The following is a 13,158-nucleotide window of genomic DNA, read 5'->3' on the forward strand; positions in this document are numbered from 1 at the left end:
CACATGTGAATACTTGGTTTACTTTATATGAATTGGTTGTAATCTATTATGTTATGGTCATTTGTAGTTAGAACATTTTTAGGGTTAATTACACTTAAATCCTCCCTAAAAAGCTAAATTTCAATGTTTTTGAAAAAAAAAAAAATGGAATAACACTTTATACCCTTTTAGAAATTCTCAATTTACACCTAAACCCCTTCCATAAGTGTTTGGATGCAGAATGTTGATGTAAGAAAAAAAAATTACATAAATTTAAATTTTGTCCCTTAATTACATTCTCATATATGTATTTTTATAGTAATAAAGAGATAAATATAATATATATATATATATATATAGAGAGAGAGGGGCTGAGGTTAATATCATTTCATTTTTTTTCCTTTATAAGTACACAATTATTACATAAAAATATTAAATGAGAGGTAAAATTGAAAATGTTATCGTCACCATTTTTTCGTCTAAATCCTAACAAAATGGAGTTAGGTGTAAATAGTGAATTTTCAGAAGAAATATCAAAATATTTTTTAAAAAAAATATAATTTTATATTTTTAGAAGAAATATAGGTGCAATTAACCTCTTTGTTTTTGTTGAGGTGTTTGATTGATATATTGATTCAATTATTGTTTTTATCCCAAACAAGGAAAAAAAAAATTACATGAGTAATACCCGTGACATGAAAAAACATGTTATCTACTTATGTTCTCTCATTGCCCCAAAGAACAAACCAAGTAATAAAATCAAAATAAGAATAATGAGACTTTTATTTCCCAATTTCTAAGAAAAAGTAGAAAATATTTATAGAGCTAATTTCCTATAATTACACCCCAAAAATTACACATTGCTAAATATCTATAAGCGGAATTAGTAACATAAAAAAAAATTGGACTAATAAATGTCCGACACATGTTTTTACAATTTATAGATAATAAGAAAGCATGGTAATAACGCGCGTGAATCAAATACGAGTAGTGCACCGTTCTCACCACTTACTGAGTCATACCCGACCCCACTGTCCAGCAACGGGTCTAAACTTTTGGGTCTCTTGCAGACCCGACCCGCTATGACCCGGCAAACCAGCATGGCCCGCCTCCCTCGCCCGCCACCCGCATTCTCATGAGCGCAACCGCTCTCTGAATACGTACACAGAGCCGCACCTTTGCCACCGTACAAAGCCCATGCGCCGCAGCCGGCCTCGTACGCGCCTCCGCCTGATGTCGCGCCGAGGCAGTAGAATCTCAAGACCTCATTCCCGTCTGTAACACACCGCGCGTGGTCTTCACCGCCGTCCGCCGCGTCTGTGGAGCTCACGCGGGATTTGACCATCTCTCGGTACTCCTCAAACCGGGTCAGGGTCCGGATCAGATTCTGGACCTTGAACACCAATTCGACCTGACCCGAAAAGCTATTGTCCCCCCATCTCGTGTGAAAGATTATCTCCACCACATTACGCGAAGGATGGCCTTCGGGGAGCTCCGTGAGCGACGGGAAGAAAGATTCGGCGGTGCTGGACCGGGTTCTGATCGTCGGCAGCTGTTGTTGGCCTGGTTCGGGTTTTCTTGAAACGGGTCGTCTAAACGGCGGCGCTAGGGGCGAGTTGGGTGGCTTTGGCTTCTTGGGTTTTGATTGTTTGGTAGTTTCAACTATATCTTTGAGACTCTGAACGCTGTTTCTGCAGCTGGAGGAATGGGATAAAGAATGGTGGTGGTGGCGGCGGCAGTTCTTAGGGTCTGAGTGGTGGTTGTGATGGCGGTGGTGGTTGTGAACTACGTCGTCTAATGCTTTTGACTTGCATTGCAATGACTTCACCCATCCTGTCGCCATTTTTCTGACGACTAACAAAGACCCCTCAAGCTTTCTCTCTCTCCTCTCTCTCCTCTCTCTCTCTCTCTATATATATTATATATATTGTATTGTGCATGTAAATGCGTATGTATATGCATTAATGTGTATGAATACCAACAATCACATAGTGTGTGATGGGTAGAGCCGTAGAGGTTTTGAGCTGGAACAAAAAGGGGAATGGAGACGACGTGGAGTGATATTAAATGAGAGCAATAGCACTAAAACATGGAATCTCACATACGGATGGAGATTACCAAAACACCCTTCTGGGTGCATGAGAATTACGCACGTGGAGCATGGTAAAGAAACAAGAAAATAATAATGAAGGGCGAAGAAAGGGGAAAGGTTGTAAGAGAAGAATAATTATGGCAATATCTCCTGATGGGCCTACCAAAAATAACATTAATTATTTACAAAGGTAGAAAGAATTGATTAGTTTGTGTTTGGTCCTTTTGATCAACATGTAATTTTGTTAGGGTTTTTTTGGTGAGTTTATGATTATTATAGCCCCCATTATGTACTTGTTTCCTTTGTTGTTGTTAAAAGAATGGCCGGATCATCAAATAGTTTTGACTCCATACTACATCGACACTTTAATAAATTATTACGTGCAATATTTAATACGTACCAAACATCGATACAATTTTGATATGCTTTTAACATCTCAACGTGACAAACGAAGAAGGCAACAACCCTTCAAATAATGTTAAAGAATTTGATTGTTGTAAAAGTTTAAATGACATATTCAAAATCCATATTCATCAAACTTAATTACAATTCTTGTATATGTGGACAAATATTGACACATTTTGTTGTTTGTTGCAAAAATGACGTAGCAGCGGTGACACCCCACAAACCCTTTACGGAGGATTGCGCGTGTGCCATGTGCATTGGCTTAAGTTCCTATAGCCGACCAATTATCTCTAAGAATTGAGATCAAATCACGTGAAAATCAATACACATATTAGCATGCACGTTTAATGTTACCAAACACTTTGACAAGAATTCAAAAGTACATTATAGACACAATAATATTCAACTTTAATCACTAAATTATAATGATCGGAGGGAACAAATCCCAATACACAAAAGATTGAAAAAATTCTGATATATAAGTGGATATATTTATTATATAATCGATTTTTTTTTTTTGAATTGTAAATTAATTACATAATAAATATATATAATTAATTTAAATTTAACGAAATTCAATTGAAATCAGAATTTTCGAGTAACGTGAGACGTACCCCCAATGCATAATTATATCAACAAATCCCCAAAATAAATTGGTTAGTGACAGCAATCTAGTGGGAAGTCATATCAAAACGTCTGGTGGGTTATAACTGATCTCCAGCAAAAAGGCAAAGCTTAATGCCCCCCACCAACAGTTGTACGTTTGAAGTGTTGGCAGAAATAGCCGAGTGATGTACTCTTGAAGCATTACTACTATAATCTCACCATCCTGTAATGATTTTTTTTTAGGTAAAGTTTTGATGAATTTTTATGGAATTTGACATAATTATAAATATTTTTTTTGTTTATAAAAAGATCAATATTCGTTTAATATTTGATCAAATTATGTAATTCTTGAATTAAGGTTTAAAATTATCAACTTTGCCCGGATAATTTTTTTCAAAAAAATAAAAATTTATAAAAAAATTGAACGAGGTAAATGAAATTTTTTTTAAAAATTATGAAAAATTGTCCACTTAGCCTATATGATTTTTGTCAGTTCATCTTAAAAAATAAATAAAAATTTAATGGAGATAAACGAATTTGGCTAGTTATTGGACAACCGTTAAAATCAAGGGTGTATTGATAATTTTCAAAATAAAAGGGGGTATTTTATAATTATGACAAACCTCTGAAAAGCTTGTTGTAACTTACCCTTCTATTTTTCTAATTAGATTGATTTATTTAATTATTTTTTTTGTACAATAGTAAATAACCTAGTCATTTTCGAAGAACTATGGAGTAAAGCAAAATATTTCTCTTAACAACTAATTATTAAATTGAGTAGTTTGTTAACGTGAACATTATAAAAAAAAAATTAATAAACTCATTGAAGATTTAAATAGTCTAAGTTTAAACTTTAATTTGAAGCAATATATTTAGATAGAATAAAAGTAACTATATTTTCATTCTTGTTATGAAAACAACATTAGTGTATTTTACAACCGATATATGTAACATGCGAGTACTATTAACATCATAAATTGTTGTGTCCTAAGGATTAAGATTGAATATTTGTCGTACCATGATGTGAACTCTAATTCTTGTCAAGATGTTTGGTGAGGTTATATGCATGTTCTTATCTGTGTGAATTCCGAGCAATGACATAGCGTAAGTACAATCCCTTCTATAATACGACTCTCGATTTACTTGTGGATGACGCATTAAAACATCAACATTACAATCCTTTATGGTACAAAATAGTATTTTCTTATATTTTCTCTTTGTTAGTTAGCTTTGTTAGTGGCTTAGTTGGTAGGTGACCTGGCAACTGATCAGTTATTCTATAGTTAGTTGTACAGTTTTCTTCTTCACCGACCCTCTGCTTTTTATATTTATGGAGTGTTGTACCAATTCTCTCATTAATGGAAACCAGCGCTCTGATTTCTCTCATTTGTGCCATGGAATTTACATTTGCTTTTATCATGGTATCAGAGCCATCAACTTGATAGTCTCTGCCTACGGATCTCTATCTACATTTAGTTGATCATTTGCATTTGTTGCAACTGGATTCTACATTTGATGAGAATGGCAAACTCATCAACTGAGATGCCTGAAGCTCCTTTCACAGCAACTAAAATTGGAGGTGAGCACATGACGATGAGAGTTTAGAATCTGGAAATTCAAGTTTGCTTCATTTTTAGAAACACAAGGGGTTGATTTACTAATTTTACATATTACATGTGGGTAAATTACATTTAACTCATTCTTAAAGGGTGTTTTAGCCGTTAAAGTTAGAGTTGGATGGTCATGGTTGGAAATAAGTTGAAAAAAGTGCTTTTGATTTACAATTAATTATGCTTTTGAACAGTTAAATTAAATTGATTTAAGACAAAGTTATTAGCAACTTCTACCGACTATTGCAGCAGTTTGGCAAAATAATAAATATTAAGTTGGTTTTCAAATTGATTTCAAACCCCCCTCAATTTATGTTGTTGCTTAACTTATAATTTATATTCGTCATAAAAGTAGAAGCTATTGCACTTACAACTTACACTCTCTAATACCTATAAAAATAGGTTGATCCAAGAAACCCAGAAGGAAGAGATGTAAGAGCCCAAAAAATGCAAGACCCAAGAGACCTTAAAAGGGTGCGAAATCCAATCTAAGTAAGGTCCCAAGTACAGGGTACCCTAGGAAGTCCAGATGGAGAATCCAAGTAGGATTTTCATGCATCACATAGCCTAGAAATATGTTGGAATGGATATGTTTGAGCCACCAGAGTTAAGACACGTGACATCAAGAGGAGACGAGTTGGAAACACTATAATCCTGAAGGTAACCGTCTGCCTGAAGATAAAGGAGTCCTTTTGGTAGAGGAATACCTCCAACTGAATCCGAAAAGATGAAGGATCCTACTACCTTATTTGAAAATTGAAAATATAGATATATTTCAGTAGTCAAAATTACGATACGTGCCAACAAAAAAGGATGAGTTAAAATGTGCCATTATCCTCAAGACAATCGCTCTACCAAAGATCAAGAAGGCCACCTGCGAGGGATTTCGTCATGCCAAAGAAACAATGAATTTTGACTTTTCCACATTTGTTTTGATCTTGTTATAAATGACAGTGTCTAAACTTTGAAATAGATAATTTGCATTTCAGTCCCAACCACACTCCTTCACACTCTATAATTTCTATCACTTTATTCTATTATTTTTAATTACACTAATTGGACTACAGCAAATTTTCTTTGCAACACTATTTATTAGGGATAGTTACATCCCCATCTATTGAGATTTGGTGTAATTACTTATGAACTTTATGTGGTTTAAAAAATTACATTTAGTACGCTAAATGTTTGCTTTTGTCTAATAAATAGGTTCCTCCGTTAGTGAAATTTTGTTGAATTTATTGATATTAATAAAAAAAAATTGAATGGAAACTAGTATTTACCTCGATTAACTTATTGCAAGTCAAACAATTTTTTCCAGAACAAACTATCCTTATAACGGTGAAAATATATATCCTCACAGGTATTAATGTGGAAAAATGTATAACGATAATTTGGTCATAAAAAGATTTATTTGACCTGCAATAAGTAAGTAATAATTTAATATGGGGTAAATATGAATTTTTATCCGTTTTTTTGTTAATATCAACAAATTCGCTGAATTTGGACTAACGAAATAACCTATTTGTAAGACAAAAACAAACCTCAAATATATCAGATATAATTTTTTAAATTATAGAATACGTATGTATAATTACATCAAATTTAAAAAAATATATATATAATTATCCATATTTAATATAATAAAAGTTATGTTGCAACAGCAAGTACAATATCATCCAGAGCGGAAACAAATTGCTAGAAATTACAAAATTCAGAAGGAAATAATAAATTAGTCTAGAATGCATTAAATTGCTCATTGGAAATAGACTTTGGTCATTAATGCTTCTGTACTGATTATATCGACCATTGATGAAGAACGCACCTTCCAAAACTTCAAATTTCTTGTCTTATATATATATATATATATATATAAGTTAAGTTAGAATTATTTTTTCATAATTATAAATATCCTCTTATTATTTGAAAAATATAAATAAATCGTCTAATTTTAACATGCAACTAACAAAGAGCCAATTTTGTTAGGCTTCCATCTAAATTTTACAATGAACTGACCAAAATGCCCTTTTAAATTATAAATTATAATTATATATTATATATGTTTAATAATTTTTTTAAAAAAAATTTTGTGAACTAATGTCCTTTCTAAATTATTTATTTACCCACCTTCAAACTTTTTTATTATTTAGAAAAATTCAACAATAGTGAAATATTAATGTTCAGTTCACCATGTAAGAGCTACATAGTTATTTTTAATTTAAGGCGGGTATTTGTAACTTTTCAAACAACGAGGGAGTATCATAATTATGTCAAATTTGAGGGGAGATAGTGGTAATTTACTCTATAAAGAAAAAGAAAAAACAAGAAAGAATTTAAAACTCTGTTGAATTACCTAAGTTGTCAGTGTAAATGTTTACTATTATCTACAATAACAACTTACGCACATTTTTTTTCACTATAGAATAATTAGGATAATTACTCTGCCTTCGCTTAGGTTTGGGACAATTATACGTATACCTTTTGTGATTTGAAAAATTATATTTAATACCATTGATATTTTTTTTTTCATCGAACGAATAGATTACTCATTAGTCAAAACTACTTATCTACCACTCTTAAAAATAGATGAAAACATCTCTAAAATTATAATTTCGTACTAATTAATCCAATTCAATATCGTTTCTCGTAATTAATATTTCAACTCGATTGTTTTACAATCACATCCGCAGTTTTTTTTAGCAAATACAGTAAATATGCATTATTATATTTATTATTGCTTGGTAAAATAAACATAACTCTATTTCATTTCCAAATAATATTATTAAATATGTATATCACTATTTTGTGTGTGCCCGACTGCTAGTATAATTGATTTAAACATGTCAAATATAGGATATATATATATATATGAAAAAATTTATATTTTTTCATATATATATATATATCCTATTTATTATGGGATTAATACTTTTAGTCCAGTAACTTATAAAAATTAGTGCTTTTTTATCTTCATCCACTTTTTTGTCTATAATTTAACGGTGTAGCGCAAGTGTCTAATATGTAATCATTAAGTATTTTTGGCTGAAAAGAAAATTGGTTTGTTTTTCAACTTTGGACCATTTTTGGGGAAAAATAAAACTACATTTATAAGGGGGAAAAAGTAAATCTTGAAGGAAATTAGGGTAAAAAATAATAGTAATTTCTCTCTTCTCTCACAAAAATCGAATCATATCCTTCCCATATTTCTATAAATTAAAGCCAGGTAGAAGCAACACAAAGAATTATGTTTTGCACAAGTGAATCAAGTAGGCGAAATGAAACACTTATGTGCTACTATTGAAAAAAGAGCCAATTTTTCCTCCAACCAAAGTACTTAATGGCAACATGTTAGGCACGTGACCTACATCGTTAAATTGTAGATGAAAAAATGCAGGAGGACAAAAAATGCTAATTTTTGTAAGTTATGAAGCTAAAATCGCTAATCCCGTAATGAATGAGACCAAAAGTGATATGGGCCTAACTTGTGGGACTAAAAATGCTATTTTCCCGGATATATATCTCAAGGCATGAATGTATTTTTCTAATTGCGTAACTTAGATCATCTTGCATTTTTGTCCTTAACCTCTAGGATAGCATTTTAATCTTGCATTTTTTTATATTCTTGAGTTTAGTCCTTTTTCGTCTTAGTCCATTCTTCTCTTCAAAAAATGCACGTGTCTCTCACATGATATTTTAACATTAGGGTTTTTGTTCTTATTGGCCCATTTCTACCGACAGTTATGTCCTTTAACTTTGTAGGGCAGCATTTTGATCATATATATATATATTTATAATTTTGATCTTTGTCTTTTTTTTTTTTCCAAGAGGAATTCACCCTTCTCTTCGAAGGGGTGAAATCTAGCAGATGAAAGGACTGGAATCATAAAAATTAAAAAAATATAAATTAAAATACTACCCTAAAAAAATAAACAACAAAAATAACAAATAACACAAATTACAATATGAGAAATAGATATAATCCTATATAGCAATCCACCTAAATGTACAAGAAAAGATTTGAGAGCCATAATGTAAAGTATTCAAAATTCTCATATTTTCAATATCATCCTTTTTTGTTTTCCCATTATGAGTACGTCTCATGTGTTATATTCCACAAATGCAATATTCAAAAAGTCTGAGAGGAATCTTTCATAGAAGTTTGAGAAGGAAGCAGGTGGTGTTAAGAAAGAATAGAAAGAGAATGGAAGCTGCTAAAGAACAGAACGCATCTCAATAAAAAAAAAGGTGATGAATCAATATTGAGTTAGTAAAGAAAGATGACAGCCAGCCCCCATCTAACCCCCCACAACCCCCCCCCCCCCCCCCCCTCCTCTTTATTTCTTTATCTTTTCCCAGTGGAAGTGCTGAGTAGCAAAGTTGATTTTATTGGGAAGCTCAGCAGCAGCTTCACTTCAAGTAGACAACATTGAGATGAGCGATGCCTATTAATGCTCCTCTATCTACCTTAGTATATATTTTTCTTAGGAATAATTACATTTTTTTTATCGTCAGATTTGGTGTAATTATATATATATTTTTAAATTTAAAAAAAAATAATTATATTCTTATGAGATTTGGTGCAATTATACGTAAATTTATTTTTGATTTAAAAAAGAGATAATTACACTCTCCTCCTTAAATTTGGTGCAATTACACGTAGGCCCCCTATAGTTTGGAAATTACATCTAGCACATAGGGGTGTGCAAATCGGTTAACCGAACTGAATTTTCGATTAATCGAAAATTTGATTCGGGGTTTTTGAAAATCGAAAACCGAACTGAAATGGTTCAGTTTGGTTAAAAACCGAAATTGTTCGATTTTTTTGGTCTAAAAAACAAAAAAAAATCATTTTTAAAAAAAATAATATATATATATAAATAATTGTGATATTTTTTCAATTTTATCCAAAAATACACATACCAAAATACCAAAATTAAATTCTAATTTAATAGTACAATTCATAAGTGTACATTAATAATAATATATTAATATATAAATATAATATAATATATATAATATTGATATATAATAAATATTTTATTTAATAAAATATTTAAAATTTCGGTTCGATTCGGTTAACCGACCAGTCACCAAAAAATCGAACGAAAACCGATTTTTTTTTTAAAAATGATAACCGTACCGAAAATTTCGGTTCGATTTTCTGTCCGAACTGAATATTCGGTTCGGTCCGGTTAAATCGATTTATGTACACTCCTACTAGCACACCTGAAGTTTGCTTCAATCTAACAAATAAATTTTTTCATTGGTTAAAATCCACTAAATTTATTGATATTTACAAAAAAAACTAAATAAAAATTGCTATTTACACTCGATTGACTTGTTACAGACTTATAACAGGTCAAACAATTATTTCCGAACTAAATTACCCTTCTGGTGAAGATATACCTTCTCACATGTATTAACATATGAAGATGTACGAAGGTAATTTGATCAATAAAAAATTTATTTGAGTTGCAATAAGCCAGTAATAAGTCAATTTGGGATACATATAGATTTATTTTAATTTTTTTATTAATATCAATAATTTTGATGAATTTTGACTAATAGAGGGATTATTTGTAAGACGAAAGCAAACTTTAGGAGTGCTAGGTGTAATTTCTCAAATTTTAGAGAGTGTACGTGTAATTACATCAAATCTCAAGGGAGGGGAGTATAATTATCCCTTTAAAAAAATTAAATTTATTATTTTTTATATTTGCTTCCCTCTAACAAATTAGGTCCATGTTCAATCAAAATTCACCAAATTTATTGATATTAACAAAAAAGGGGAATATATACTTCATCGCATGTATTAACGTCTGAAGATGTATAGAGGTAATTTGGTTATAATTTTTTTTATCTAATCTACAATAAATCAGTAAAAAGTCAATCGAGAGTCAATATAAATTTTTATTCAATTTTTTTGTTTGTTAATATTAACGAATTCAGTGAATTTTGATTAGTGAAAGGACCTATTTAGTATTTATTAAATGAAAATAAACCTTAAAAGTACTAGACATAATTTTTCAAATTATATGGAGTATAGTTGTAAGTACATCAAACCTCAGGGGAGGGGAATGCAATTATCCCTTTTTTCTTAATGTCAAGTGCCCTTTTGTTGAATTCGGTGTATTTTAACTAACGAAAAAATGTATTCGTTAAACGAACACCAACATCAGGAGTACTAGACATAATTTATCAAACAAAAAAAATTTATATGTAATTACACCGAAATTCATGTGCCTTTTTTATCGAATTTGGAGTATTTTAACTGATAAATTAGAGACGGATCTTGCGACTTGTTTATCTTGGGGAGATGCTACGGAATGCTATCGACTCAACTATGTGCGAGTGGGTTGTTATATTATAACGTGTCAGAAATGGAATTAAATTCCATTTTATGATTTTTGCATTCAGTAACTTATGGATTGGTTAAATTTAATGCCCAAATGAATAGTGTAAATTTAATTATAATAACATTAGAAGAAATAACAACAAAATTATTATGGCTAATTACCATTGTTAAAAATAAAAGAAAAAGTCATTATTTTACATGTAGGCTACAAAATTAATCGTAGTTTATCATGAAAAATATCGATTAATCATAGTCAAAATTTAAATTTTTGATTCAATTTTATTTGATTATAATAAATAATTTGATTTTTAAGGTATGATCATTTATATATAGAAAATAATTCATTTATTCGTAGCACATTTTAGGGACTTATATATATGCGACATGTCCCTAATATTAATAGATAAAATAATTTCCAAGACATTAATCTAAGAGGCAGTAAACTTGTTTTTTAAAATTTAAAGAATTATATTATTATTTATGTATTTATTTTATTTAAAAAAGATTTCGACATATTTGATAGTATTTTTCTTTCGTGGAAGGAAGAGGGTTTGAGCTTTTAAGTAAAAATGTGGGGCTTTTCATTTGGCAGCCTTTACCTTCACGCCTGCATGCAGAATCTATTTTAATCCCGGGAATCGTGTTTAAGTGAATATCTAAAAGCGTGCTTTTCTCCACTCCTATATTTTTCTCACTTTTTTAACCTTTTTCTGCCCTTTATTTCGTCCTCACTTTATCTCTTTTTCTCCTAACAAAAATGTTAATTCCATATGAACTGAATTTTTTATTTTAAAATCATGTTGCATTTTATATTCCACTTAATATATAGTTTCTATCATTAGAAGAAATATTATTTTTGGTATTGGCTAATTACTGTGGTTGACAGTTAAAAAATGCGACAAATACTAATTAAGTTCAGCTTCGCAAGAGCAATTCGCCATTGTTTTTGTAGTTGAGGCCGACACGTTAGCCATTAAAAAAACATAGCAAATCTTTTAATTATAGTTAAAACCACGGCAAATTTTAATTAATACAATGGTCGAAATTTAATTTTTTGTATCAATTTTGTTTTACTATAATTGATAGTATTGATTTACCATATTTTTTAAACTGTGGTCATTATAATTTTTTAAGTCATGCTCAAAATAATATATTATTATTATTATTATTATTATTAAAATTTGAATTATTACATAAAATTTTGAAGAGATACTAGCTAGGTTTATAGGTAAAAAGCCTAGCATGGGACTTAATTTACAATCTATTAGCAAAGAAAACAATTTTTTATTTTATTTTATGATTAATTGTCATGATAAAAAATAAAATCGTTTAGAATGCTGATTAAACACAGATGGATTACAATTGTCATAAGTTGTTGTCTTTGCAGGCGTGGCTAGAACATCAAACATAACTAAAAATCACGGCAAATATTTTAGTCATACATAAAACTATAACAAATGCTGACCATGATAGATACTAAATTACTATGTTCTTGTTTCATAACTGTGGTAAAAAATATTAAATGATAATAATTTTTAAATTATAATTATTTATAATATAGGGAATAATTTATCTTTTTTTATAATATAGATATCTGTTTGCAATGTTCCATTTTCTCTTTCTTCTTCATTGTCAATTTTCATGTAAGATTCTCTTTCTTCTTCAGGGATCACTCGTTGCAAATATTATTCTATGGTCTTTGATTAAAAATGAATTTATTATCGAATATCTAAATTACCAGTAATATATATTTATTGGACTTGTTATAAATCAGTAATAAATCCATCCGTGGGTAAATATGAATTTTTATCTAATATTTTATTAATATCATCAAATATAATAAATCTAGACTAACGGAGAGACTTATTAATATATTATTAGATAATATATTAATAATCTTATATATATTTGTTAAACTTTTTCGGCACTCGCACAGATATATAAAATTGTTAAAACAAAAACGATCACATGATTCCTCATGCAGGTTGCTATTCAATTGATATATGACTATACCTGATATTGTTCGTTTCGATTTTTTTGAATCTTACAATTTTGTCTTAATAAGACATGTGATTACTAGGAAAATTTTTGTTATTAATCTTTATTATTTAATA

General features: G+C 30.1%; 1 protein-coding gene across 1 annotated transcript; it reads right to left on the bottom strand.

The window, feature by feature from the left end:
• Positions 1 to 744: 744 nt before the first annotated feature.
• On the bottom strand, positions 745 to 2,010 carry LOC105155826 (uncharacterized). The gene has a single exon (XM_011071797.3). The coding sequence runs from the start codon at positions 1,820 to 1,822 to the stop codon at positions 911 to 913; it is 912 nt and encodes a 303-aa protein (XP_011070099.1). The 5' UTR covers positions 1,823 to 2,010; the 3' UTR covers positions 745 to 910.
• Positions 2,011 to 13,158: the final 11,148 nt, after the last annotated feature.

This window comes from Sesamum indicum, linkage group LG2 (genome assembly GCF_026168435.1).
Source record: "Sesamum indicum cultivar Baizhima isolate 11 linkage group LG2, ASM2616843v1, whole genome shotgun sequence".
NCBI lineage: Eukaryota > Viridiplantae > Streptophyta > Magnoliopsida > Lamiales > Pedaliaceae > Sesamum > Sesamum indicum.